This window comes from Zonotrichia albicollis, chromosome 2, assembly GCF_047830755.1.
Source record: "Zonotrichia albicollis isolate bZonAlb1 chromosome 2, bZonAlb1.hap1, whole genome shotgun sequence".
Classification (NCBI taxonomy): domain Eukaryota; kingdom Metazoa; phylum Chordata; class Aves; order Passeriformes; family Passerellidae; genus Zonotrichia; species Zonotrichia albicollis.
The window spans coordinates 62012311-62025154 of NC_133820.1; the positions used below are offsets into that span (position 1 = coordinate 62012311).

Consider the following 12844-nt stretch of genomic DNA (forward strand, 5'->3'; position numbering starts at 1 on the left):
ATTTTTCTGTCTCAGGGGACTTTGAATACGCTTGCAGAATACACCGTGGTAACAAATATTTCCCCCGGCTATTTGACCTGGTTGTGTCTCTTACTCTCTGGCATTTTGTTAAAGATGTTTTTAAGTATGTATTTCTAAAGTATGCCTGCCTTGAGAAGAGCTGCTTTGCTTTTTCAGTCCTTTAATTTTCTTCCCTTTGCTTGGCACTCCTGGGAAGGAATAACAGGGTTGAAATAACCACTACTTGCATTGAGTTTAGTTTTACAAGTACTGTTGTAACTAAATTATCTGGCCATCCAGCCAGAAAGACTAGAAAAGGCATTAATAAGTCTCCCGAACACACCAGCTGGGGCTGCTGAATTTCACTAAATCGAGTACTACAGATGCATGACTGGGTCATATCTGTTTGTCATGTCTGGTTTATCCTTTCCTAAGATAAACTTCCTACACCAGTCAGTCTATTTTCAAATAAAAGTGTCTACACCTTGTGTTGTTCTCCCTACCACCTCACCATGTGGTCTAACCTTTGATCATAAAACCCAAAGTAAGTTAACTTAAATATGAGAGGCAAAAGTCAGTCTTCAAACATGGACTGTACCAAAGCTCGAACATCACGAAGACAGATGTTTAAAAGGCTCAACAAAAATGAGATCTAAAGGGACACTTTTGCTAATGGGATGATAGCTAGTAAAGGCTGAGAAGTGAATTTTACATTTGCAGAGCATGCCTGTAGATACACAGGTTGTGATAATTTGGAGTGGGGCTGTGGCAGAGCCTGATCCCCAATGGGCTACAGCTGTGCAGGGCAGGTGAGCAGCATTGGAGGTAATGAGCTGTGATGTGCTGAGGTGCACTGACCAATCAGGAAAGGGCACACAGGTGCAGTGCATTAACATGGGGATATAAAAGGTTGGGCTAAAGAACAAGAATGGTAGATGCTTGCAGCCTTCTGAAGCGGTATGGGGTTCCTCTGTATCGGCAGACACCTGAAGCCTTCTGATGTGGTAAGGTATTACTCTATATGGATTGAAGCTTTCTGAAATCGTCTGGTGATGCTCTGTGTATAGTAGCTGTCTCAACTGGGACATATGCTCTGGTGTATGCTGCAACACATGCAGCTGGAATGTTCCTATGAATCCTCAGGACTTTTGTCTTCCACAACTGTGGATGGCACGATAATAGATTTTGATAAGAACCCTTGAAACCATTACCTAAATGCCTATCCCCTCCACAGTACATCAAGCTGTGGAACATTTCTGTAGTACACGACAAAGTGACTCAATTAATATCCTGCAGGATGAACCTTGTCCCTAGAAGAAAAGGGACAGGATTGCTCTGCCATGGCTCTTGTCCTTACAGCTGATTTTTTTGGTGCCTTCTTCCTGGCCCAGGAATTGCCTACAAAGGGAATGGAAAAAGAGGAAGGGACCAAAAACCCTAACACCTCTTTAAACTAGATTTAAAGGGGGAAGGGGATGCAGCTGGGCTATCTAGAAGCAGGCCCAAGAGTTGCAAGGCTAAGTTAGGGGTGAAGTCAGTAGCCCAGCTGAGGTGCGTGTACACCGATGTACACAGTTTGGGCAACAAACAAGAGCTGGAGGTCATGGCTCCACATAGCTAGAATACTGCACTGGGTGGATACAAGCTCCTCAGAAGAGACAGGAAAGGAAGAAGAGGAGGAGGGGTGGCGGCCCTTTATATTAAGCAGACTTTCGATGATGTAGAAATTGAAACTAAGGAAGATGGAATTGAATGTCTATGGGTAAGAATTAAGGGGAAGGCCAACAAGGCTGACACCCTACTGGGAGTATGTTATCGTCCACCCAACCAGGAAGAAGAGGTAGATGACTTATTCTATAAACAGCTAGGTAATATTTCAGTATCATCAGCCCTTGTTCTTGTGGGTGACTTCAAGCTACCAGACATCTGCTGGGAACTTAATACAGCAGTAAAGAGGCAGTCTAGGAAATTCTTAGAGTGTATGGAGGACAACTTTTTGTTGCAGCTGGTGGGTGAACCCATCAGGGGAGGGACTATGTTAGATCTGCTGTTTGCAAATAGAGATGTGGTGGTTGGAGGTCACTTGGGGCAGAGTGTTCATGAAATAATAGAGTTCTCAATATTTGGTGAAGTCAGGAGGAGCACCAGTAAGACTCTTGCATTGAACTTCAGAGTGCAGACTTTGGCCTGTTTAGGAGACTTATTCAGAGCATCCCTTGGGAAGCAGCCCTTGAAAACAAAGGAGTTCCGGAAAGGTGGGCATGCCTCAAAACAGAGATCTTGAGGGCACAGGAACAGACCATCCCTGTGTGCCGAAAGATCAGTGACCGGGGTAAACGTCCAGCCAGGCTGGGCAAGGAGGCTTTGGAGGAACTTAGGAATGAAAAAACGATGTATCAGCTTTGGAAGGAGGGTCAGGTCTCTAAGGAAGTATTCAAGAGGGCTGCTAGAGCATGCAGAAAAAGAATTAGGGAGGCCAAAACTCAGTTTGAACTTAGAATGGCAACTTCTGTAAAGGATAATAAAAAATGTTTTTATAAATATATTAATGCTAGAAGGAAGGATAAGACTGGCCTTTGTTCTTTATTGGACAAGGGAGGGAACTTAGTATCTGCAGATGAGGAGAAGGCAGAAGTGCTTAATGCCTATTTTGCCTCTAGTTTTAGTGGGAAGATGACTTGCCCTCAAGACACCTGCATGCCTGGGCTGGTTGATGGTGTCCGGGAGCAGAGTGGTCCCCCCATTGTCCAAGAGGAGGCTGTCAAAGAACTGCTGAAATGCTTGTATGTTCATAAATCTGTGGGACCAGACGGGATCCACCCCAGGGTAATGAGAGAGCTGGCAAACGAGCTTGCAATGCCACTCTCCATCACTTACCAACAGTCCTGGCTCACTGGTGAGGTTCCGGATCACTGGAAGCTGGCCAATGTGATACTCATTCACAAAAAGGGTGCAAAGGAGGATCCTGGTAATTATAGACCAGTCAGCCTGACCTCAGTACCTGGCAAAATAATGGCACAGTTTATATTTAGTGCCATCACACAGAATTTACAGGATGGCCAGGGTATCAGACCCAGTCAGCATGGGTTTAGGAGGGGTAGGTCATGTTTAACCACCCTGGTTAAACATGACCAGGTAACCCGCCTACTGGATGCAGGAAAGGCTGTAGGTGTTGTTTACTTGGATTTCAGCAAGGCCTTTGACACTGTCTCCCACAGCATACTCCTAGACAAGCTTGCAGGCCGTGGCTTGGGCAGGAGCACTCTTTGCTGGGTTAGGAACTGGCTGCATGGCCGGACCCAGAGAGTGGTGGTGAATGGTGCTGCATCCAACTGGCGACCAGTCACCAGTGGTGTCCCTCAGGGGTCTGTGCTGGGGCCAGTTCTGTTTAATATTTTTATTGATGACATGGATGAGGGTTTAGAGTCTTTCATTAGCAAATTTGCAGATGACACTAAACTGGGAACTGTGTTGATCTGTTAGAGGGACAGAGGGCTTTGCAGAGAGACTTGGAACGGTTGGATGGATGGGCATAATGTAATGGGATGAGGTTCAATAAGTCCAAGTGCCAAGTGCTGCACTTTGGCCACAATAACCCCCTGCAACGATATAAGCTAGGAACGGTGTGGCTGGACAGTGCTCAGGTGGAAAGGGACCTGGGGGTGCTGGTTGACAGTTGGCTGAACATGAGCCAGCAGTGTGCCCAGGTGGCCAAGAAGGTCAATGGCATCCTGGCCAGTATCAGGAACGGTGCGGCCAGCAGGAGCAGGGAGGTCATTCTTCCCCTGTACTCAGCACTGGTGAGGCCACACCTTGAGTATTGCATCCATTTCTGGGCCCCTCAGTTTAGGAGGGACGCTGAGATGCTTGAGCATGTCCAAAGGAGAGCAATGAGGCTGGTGAGGGGCTTGGAACACAAGCCGTATGAGGAACGACTGAGGGAGCTGGGGTTGTTCAGCCTGGAGAAAAGGACACTCAGGGGGGACCTTGTTACTCTCTTCAACTTCCCGAAGGGTGGCTGTGGTGAGCTGGGGGTCGGTCTCTTTCTCTGGGCAACAACAGACAGAACAAGATGACACAGTCTCAAGCTGCCCCAAGGGAGATACAGGCTAGAATTAAGGAGGAAGTTTTTCACAGAAAGAATGGTCAAATACTGGAATCATCTGCCCAGGGAGGTGGTGGAGTCACCATCCCTCGATGTGTTCAAAAAAAGACTGGATGTGGTACTTGGTGCCATGATCTAGTTGACATGGGTTGGACTCAATGATCTTAAAGGTCTCTTCCAACCTAGAAATTCTGTGATTCTAGTAGAGAGGCCCCCAAATTTCATGTGCGAAATGAATGTAGCATTAAAACAGTGGATAAGAGTATTACTGTGTTATATGAGGTATGCATCTTCAAGCACTCTGTTAATAATGTTTCTATTACATTTAGTAGTGCAACTTAAATTTAAGAACTAGATTTGCTCAGAAGGTCAGTATAAATAATTTAGTCTAATATTCTAATTAGGGTAGTCATGAGAAAAGTATTTAGTAATTTTTTTAAAAGTACACAGCATTTTTCTATTTGTTGCTATGTTAATCCCTCATAAAAATGTTTTCATTAGCATTCTTTTTTTTTTTTTTTGAATGCTAAGATTATTGCAAATGAAGGTCACAACAAAAGTTTTATGCAACACAAGATTGCAAAGCAACCCTGATAACTACTGCCAAAGCCTTAGTGCACACATGCCAATGGAAATATCTAACAAGACTACAGGAACAATGTCCTCACAGCCTGACCGAGTGGACCTCAGCATTGCATGTATAGGCAACAAGAATGTCTTAAGGACTTCCCCATTGTTTGTGTGCAAGTAGCTAGGAAGAAGTTTGACAAAAAGGAGAAAAGAGTGACAGTTCCACAGTGCATAAAGCTGCCAAGCTCCCAGTGGATGTGGTTAGGATGGAGCATTTGCCTCCCCAGAAGCTGAATATTCTGTTCAGAGTAAACAGTTGTGTTTTCATTCATTTCAAGCTATTTGTATCATTCAGCTTTAAGAGTTAGCAAATGACTCAGTGAATTCTCTGCAACTTCATGCTTCACCTGGGATTGTGTGTGGGGGCGGCATTGTTCAGGAAGAAAATGCATTTAATTTCCTCATTACTGGATGGCCATGTACATATAGATAGAGAGCTGTGTGTCTTTTCTACATGGAAAAATTAGAGACATTTCAATAGGCTATTAAAATCAGTTTTGTTTGAGTAACACAGCTCTCCTGGATGCATGTAGATGAGAACACCTGGCTAGTACTGATTTTTTGGATGTCAGTGATGGGATGAAACAGGTAGTTTCCTGTCTTGCAGCATAGTGCATGTATGAATTGATTTTTGTAAACTGCATTGAAAATAGAACAAGTAATACAAACATATCATTCATGTGCCTTTTCCTGTGAGAGTTAAAAACATAAAAATTTGCTCTAAGACCAAAGCTATAGTACTTATAGAGCTTTTTAGCTTCTTAAGGAAAAAAATGATGGGTTTATTGTTTTAACATTAAAATTATTGATAGGGTTAAGGGTTGGAGTCGATGACCTTAGAGGCCTTCTCCAACCCTAAACACATCTATGATTCTATGTAATTTGGTTCTCAGTTCCTGAACAGACTGAGGCATTTCTGAGATTAACAAGCTGGTGGTCTTTAATAAGTGCATGTTTTTTGATGGAGCAGGGACATGTATGTAAGTTATGAGGGGGAAAATGCAGTGATTTCCTTTCAGTGTGTGCAGTGCTTTTGTTCCTCCTTGCTCTGGGCGTGCTCCTGAGCCTATAGGCATCAGGTTGTGGTGCTTTTATGTATGAGATTTCCCACATTTCTAGTGAGGGAGAAAGACAAGAAGTTTTTGGTGAAGGTAAAATATCATGGCCCTATCCAAGTACAAGTGTTTTTTCTTTAATTTGAAAGTCTCCTCTATCCTGCTTTGATGGCTCAAGGCTTTGGCACTGAGGCCACTTGCTGACCTTGAACAGACACAGGATAAGAGAGAAGTTAAATGACCTGCCTGCAGTCAGAAAGCAGAGTGTCTCATTCCCAAAAAGTTCCTGTTTTTCAGTCTCAAGACTATTTCTCTTTCCCAAAGGCAGTTGCCTTGTTGCCTAGGCAAGAGATATGCCTACTTTGATGTTTACTGTTTGGAAGAAGAGGTTTTCAATGTGTATTTAGGCTTCTGGATTCTGCTGATGCTTTCTAATGGCTCTGTGACAGGTGTGGAGGACAATCAAAGTTGTTACTACTAGGCTAAACTGCAATATATTGGAACCCTCAGTCACCATGGAAAATTTTCAGTCCAACATACTTAGAAAAGATGGAAAATCATTGTCTTGAGGTTGTAATTTCTAAGATCTGGAATAATATTTCCTATGGGTAGAACTCTGCAGAATAAATGTATCTCCCAGCTACCTCATAATGCCACAGGAGATTCAGTTATGCACACTTATTTTTATCAATATTAACTCCTCCAATATTAGATATTTCAATCTTTGTAATGTAATATTATTAATATAACTGTTATATAACTATTAGTTATATAGTCCAATAATATGGTGATACATTTATTACAGATGCAATATCCCAGTGACAGATTAAATTTTGCATTCTCAGGGATGTAACTTTACTATGTGCTAATATTGTAGTGCTGAAAATTTACTATCCAACGCAAACAGCTTTCTGAGTACTTCTGAAGCATGGTCAGCAGTCTTTAGTCTTTCTATTGAATTCTGTTTTTTAAAATCAGTGCAGTCCCTAATCTGGGGAGTTTAAATAGACCAGGATCCTTTGGAAGTAAATCTCTGGGCAGCCTCCCAGACAACAAGGTAAAGTTGGGCAATGCTCCTTTCTTTTGTTAACATGGACATGTGCCAAGAAGGCAGTGATTCATTCTTTTACCCCAAACACTGTGTTGGTTGGGTTTCTTTCATTTAGCTGTGAAATAAAATCTCCTTTTCCTACAAAGCAGCACTAGCTCAACATTCAGGAAAAGTGGTCAGAATAGTCAGTGAATGCAGTAAACGGCTTTGTTTCTGTCAGTATTTTGAAAGTATTTTGTAAAGACTGGTAAAAGTTTTTGATTTATGGGTTGATCTTTAAAGTTGCTGCTGTCAGTAGAGATCAGAGTGAGAAAACAAGTATAGACTGGCTTGAACCACAGAATCTGAAACAGAAAAACAGCCTTGAAAGTTTTGATTGTTTATATTTAGGGCTCCAGTTGTAGTGAGGGAGAGCAGACACCTGTTTGGATTTCCTGCCAGATTTCCTTAAATATGAGAAGAATTTTATCTCTGGGAGTTTGGTTTGGGCCCATTTGCAGTTCCAAGAGTATACAGCTGTGGAAGAGCTGTGACAGAAAGGCAAGGGTTACATGGAGGAGTAATTATTCACAGCTACTTTGCAGGAATAGCCAGGATGTTGGTAAGGTTGCTTAGCAGCTGTGTTCCCACAGTCCAAGCTCTGCTGTGTTTCCGTTGAAGATCCAATGTGCTTTCTGTTAAAGTAAAGCTCTTTGTGGTGTAGGGGGATATATTTAAAGAGAGAACAACTTACTGGGCTTTTCTTATAATCAAAGCACAGTCACTGTCTACTTACTGCTATTGCTGATACTCAAATTGAAAGCTGAGTTGACCATGTTAGCCTGCTTTTGAACCAGTGCTTGTTACAAGAGACTGTGTCTCTGTTTTTGTTCTCACTGGAAGTCTTTCAATCTTATAGCCTTGCTGGGAAGACTGATGGCCAGCTCTGGGCCACCACATGCACTGATGTGACTAGAGGTGAGGTTCCTGGCAATATCCACCTGGGTGGAGCATTTGCTGCTCTCTGTTGACCAATGCTCCTCATGATTCCTGCTTGACAGCTAGCCCACAGGGATCTGAAGCAGAGATGTCTGTAGTGGATTCTGTCCCTTGCAGCCCATCCTGTCCCTTCTGGTTCTCCCTGCTGCTACTTGTCTAGCAGCTGCTCAGCAGCTGTAGTTCACAGGTACTGAGACAATTGGCTCTGGTCTAAACTGCCAGTCTGTAAAATGAAATTACAGGAGCTGTTTCAGAAACTGTGCTGGTGCCCAGGCAGCTGTGGGGCTGGAATACATGCTGTCCACCCTGCAGCAGCTAAACTAGTCAGCAGGATGGGAAGTTCCAAGAAAGGAATGAAGCAGATGACTGGGACAGATATAGGTTTCAGTCTCTGTGTTTTAAAACGGAGTTGGCAATACCAGCAAGAATTTTAGTGGTGGAAAGCCCTGTATTAAAACCAGATGTCAGTATAGAACCTTACACATAAGCAGTATATAAGCTGAGAGTTAGAAAAAAGTTAGTGGTGAAGCCACCGGCAAAAGTAGGGTTGTGTCTCCAGTTTTTCATGTGTAGCTTTTCAAAGTTTGATATGTAACAGTTTTCTCTTTGTTTAAAATAAGCTCTGTTCCCACATTGGCTCGGTGTTTGTGTGTGAGGGCAATTTCAATAGGCATGGAGAAGTCACAGAAAGGCAGCAGGGAGAAATGGACAGGTAAAACTCCTACTCTTATTAATGACATTTTTCTACACTGCAATTCTAGCAAGAAAGGTAATGGTTATCCTTCTTCTGTTGCCTGGCATAATGGGCTCTGGGGTGTACAGAGTAAACAATAGTTCTCTGGGGGCCTGGATACAGCTCATCCACAGCCTCGATTACTGCTCTGAATATTGCATATCCTCTTGTGTGGCATTGTATCTCAGTGTTCCTGTGCTGGCTGTGCATCACCTGGGCTTTTCTTCTTCTTTATTTTGCCTCACACCATGCACCAGAGAATAGGTCTTACACATCAGAAAGTGATGTGAGAAATGGTGTCACCTCTTTCTTCAAATATTAATCCAAACCAGTGAACTACCTTTAAATCATGTAGGATGTAATTGCTCCCTCCAGCACTTTTAGCTGTCTCATCTTCTACTATTGCTTGTAATCTATGCATGCTCTGGCCTGTGGGACAGGAGAGGATGGAGGTGGGAGCATGGGCAGTGGATGCATCTGTACCTGTGTCGTTGAACTCAAATGATGAGACGTAGAGCAGAGAGGGCTGCCTGTGCCTGGGATGTGTGGAGGAAAAGACAGGTCTGATGAAAGATCTACCCATCCATTGCAGCACTCCAGTTGTACAAGTTCATGCCATCACATTTTCATGATGGCAACTATGTCATAGTCTTCCTGCAGCACAATGCTTTAACAGAAGATCTGCTTTTCCTCTGGCATCTCAGGTGCATGATCTAAGACATCAGCCACTGACTTGCTTTCTAGAAGCTTGCCTTAATTTTCTGGTTTTGGTTTCATATTTAATGCCAAGACATCTTTTATTCATTCACGATGTACACAAGTGGCTGTAAACAACTTCAGCATTTTTCCTATGTCTGGAGAATTTGCTGCTATTCTATTATGGAAGAACTCTCCTCTCTTCATTAGTGTTAATGGTCAGATTTCACTCTAATGTTGTTTTGACATGTTTCAATTTTTCCTTGCTAAAGTAAAATATTTACTTGTCTATTATTAGCCATAAAGTCAAGGTTTTTCTGTTCACAGAAATAAATTGCTTATTGTCATTGCAATTCTTTTTTCCTAAAGCCTGAAGAAAACAACTTGTAATGGAAATTAGGAATGGCTATTACTGAAGAGGCGAACAAAACATTTTTCTTTTTATTATGTTCTGTTAATAGTTACCAAGAAATATCAGGTGAAGATGTAGATAAAAATCAAGTCATGTTTTAATCTCAGTCTCTTGTAATGATGAACCAGAAGAGACCCTAATTATGCAGTCACATATCTTAAATAGTCTTGCTATTGCAGGTAATTACATTTGCAACATGCTTTGAAAGTGTTAGTGGAGTTATGGAGCTGATTCTAAAATAAATTTTTCATTTAATGCGTCCATTCAGAGGCAGATACCTATCTGTTGGAAAATGTGAAATTAATTTCTCAAGCAGTGGTAACACCACTTTTTTTTAAGGCAGTGTGTGCCTCAGAGGCCATTTATGTCTTTCTTCACATTTTATTCTGTTGGGAAAGCAAAAAAGGTTTTCCTATGTCATCCGAAACAGGAAGTTCATCTAGGAAATTGACCCAAAGAACACAGTGCTTTCAACAAAATTACAGTTTGTGGGCAGGACACTTCACCAGTCTCTAGACTGCACTCAGAAGTTAGCAATTTCCATTCCAGTATTTAGGGAAACCAGATATGTGTTTACATTATCTTATTTTGACCATGTCAGAGCAGTGATTTGTTGCTTCAATACTGTCTCGCTAGGAACCTCCTCTGTCTTTTCTGTATTGTAGGGAGGATGGAAGTGCTAATGTGGGAAAATTTAAGCAAACATTTTCTTCCAATTTTAGCTCTCACTCCTAACACTCCTGAATATTTATCCACATCTATCTTTATAGCTTGAAGTTACAACAAGTTTTGAACAATTATTGAATTATATTTATTTTTCCCAGAAATCTTTTGCAATTTATTCTGTGTATGTTGTGCAGAGTGGAATGCCACGTGTAATGGGGAACTCAGAAATACAATATGTCATAAATGTTAAAGTGCATAAGAAGCCATAGGACTTCAGCAGCAATACAGTGGGATTCAATGAGAAGATCAGCTTCTCAGCTGCTTCTCACATTATTTTTTTTTGTTTATCATGGAAATTACTTGCAGTCAAATTACCAACTTGTACAGAAGAATTAGTTAAAGGAGAAAAAGTATTTTCCAAAAAATGGGATTTCAAAATTGTTCCCTGTTGATTTTACTCACAGGGACCAGAAAGATGCATCCTTATGCAAATGCTCTTTCTTTTATTTCTGAGGGTGGCAATGCCTCAAACTTTCAGTGTGTTCAGAACCACGCTTTAGTCTCTTTTTCTGGCATGTCAAAAAGATGGGTCAAAGTTCTGGATCAGAATGAAACTCTGCACCATCTGTTTTACTGCAGCAAACAGTGCTAGGAAAAGGTCATAATCTGTATAAATAGAATCATGGAATAGTTTGGGTTGGAAGGGACCTTTAAAGGTCATCTAGTCCAAACCCCCTGAAATTAGCAGGGACAACTAGATCATGTAGTCCTTGTGGCTTAGTGAGAAGAATAGATGCAATATCATTCCAAGTGTTTTTCTTCCATGTGATGCTTTTCCTCACTGTGCCAAGTGCCTGCAGGTGAAAGAAGGCAGCAGCATTTCAGGGAAAGCCAGTGAGATTAGAAGGCCACCACACTCCTGCTGTCATGAGGATGATACTTTGTCACCATAGTCTCTCTCATGAGTAAAGCGCTTCCTTATTCGGTCGCTGTTCACTTACTCAAGCCTTTGAGCAAACCAGCATGAGAGGCTGCACATCAGTATTCAAGGCACAGCCTGACATGAGGAATCTGGAAGGGGGGCTTGACTTGTTCCCTTCTAAATAGATTGAAATTGCTGAGTTCTCACAGACCCTCTTTTTCCAAAGGGCCTCAAAGGGTTTCACAAAATTAACCATATTCAGGGGGCAATAAACGGCTTGTTGAAAGAAAAGTGAAGAATTATCCCTCAGCAGAGCCAGTGCTCTTACTTTTTCTCCTGGGCAGCACTGTCTCTCAGGAACACCCTGTGCACTGTGCCTTTTCTCACTGGGAGCTCTGGAAGGAGCCTGTTGCACCAAGGGCTGGGATGGCAAGTATTTTCCCAGGGGCTGTCTGCTATGTGCCTGTGCCAGCCCCTTGCCCTACTGGGCTCTGCCCAGCTCTCCCAAAACTGCCCTGCAGGCTTCCCGCATACCTAGCCACCATCTCTGCGTTCCACGTAATTAGCAGGATTGTGTTCAGGACTGCGGGAGGCTGCGGTTCCTTTCCCAGAGGCTGTGATGGATTTGTGGTAGGGGACCTGTGGCAGTTGGTGCTTGGCAAGTGCTGTGAGAGGCTGTGGGTGCAGCGACTCAGGGAAGCTATTAACAGTCTCTGTTGAGAAGCTTATATTGCCTCAATAACATGGATCATTAATTTTGCTTTTTAATCATTAAGAAAATGCCTTTGTTTGATGGAATGTTTGGGACAAAGTTAGATGTAAGAAACTTTTCTGCTTTTCTTACTCATGTAGCGCTAGCTAATTCACTAAGCTTTTAACTAACCTCCTTTTCATAATTTAAAGCTGATGGAATTACTCTATTTGTATGTATACAAATTAGTTGCTGCTAAATCATTATTTTGTGTTGTCTTGCTTCCTGACCACTCTGTGTCTGTTGATGAGAAACCCAGAGCAATAGAAATGTAATGCAAGCAAATTAAAGGAAGTGTTATAGGGATCCACCCAAGACATTTGTCCTGTATAAATGCCAGTTCCTAATGAAATTATGAGGAAATAAGTAGAATTTATTCCTGCTAATATACATTTTCTCCTTTTAAAAAATGTTCACAACAAGATTAAGATGTCGTCTCCCTAAATTCCCTCTCTCTCTCTGTGAACAGCCTGTTGTTCTCTGCCTAGTGCCATTTTCATTTGGTTCCCTCTCCTAAAAATCAAACGGGTAAATAATCAGTCTCCGAGGCAGGCTGTGATTCATAAAGGAAATAAGCAGTGCACCATGCACAAAAAAATCAGTGGATGATTTAAAAGTAATACATGCATCTCTCTGACTGTTTTCCTACCATGCAATGAAGGACATAATTAGGCGTTGGTGGCCAACATATATTCTTATTCTTATTTTGTCCTAGATATATGTGGTTGTACAAGAGTCACCAACAAGAGCAGGATTTGCAGCTCTTCCCGAGGGTCTGCAGCAGCTGCTGTGGTGCTTTGCCCACAGAGGCAGGGCTGAAGCCCAGGCAGCTGAGCCAGAGCACC

At 42.3% G+C, this 12844-nt stretch overlaps 1 protein-coding gene across 1 annotated transcript in view; it reads left to right on the forward strand.

The window, feature by feature from the left end:
• The first annotated feature begins 11654 nt into the window (after positions 1–11654).
• The window catches only part of KL (klotho), a 123847-nt gene continuing 122657 nt past the window's right edge, over positions 11655–12844 (forward strand). The window contains exon 1 of the mRNA XM_074535324.1: positions 11655–11878. Within this exon, the coding sequence (XP_074391425.1) occupies positions 11675–11878 (204 nt within the window). The 5' untranslated portion in view covers positions 11655–11674. The remainder of the gene's footprint in view (positions 11879–12844) is intronic.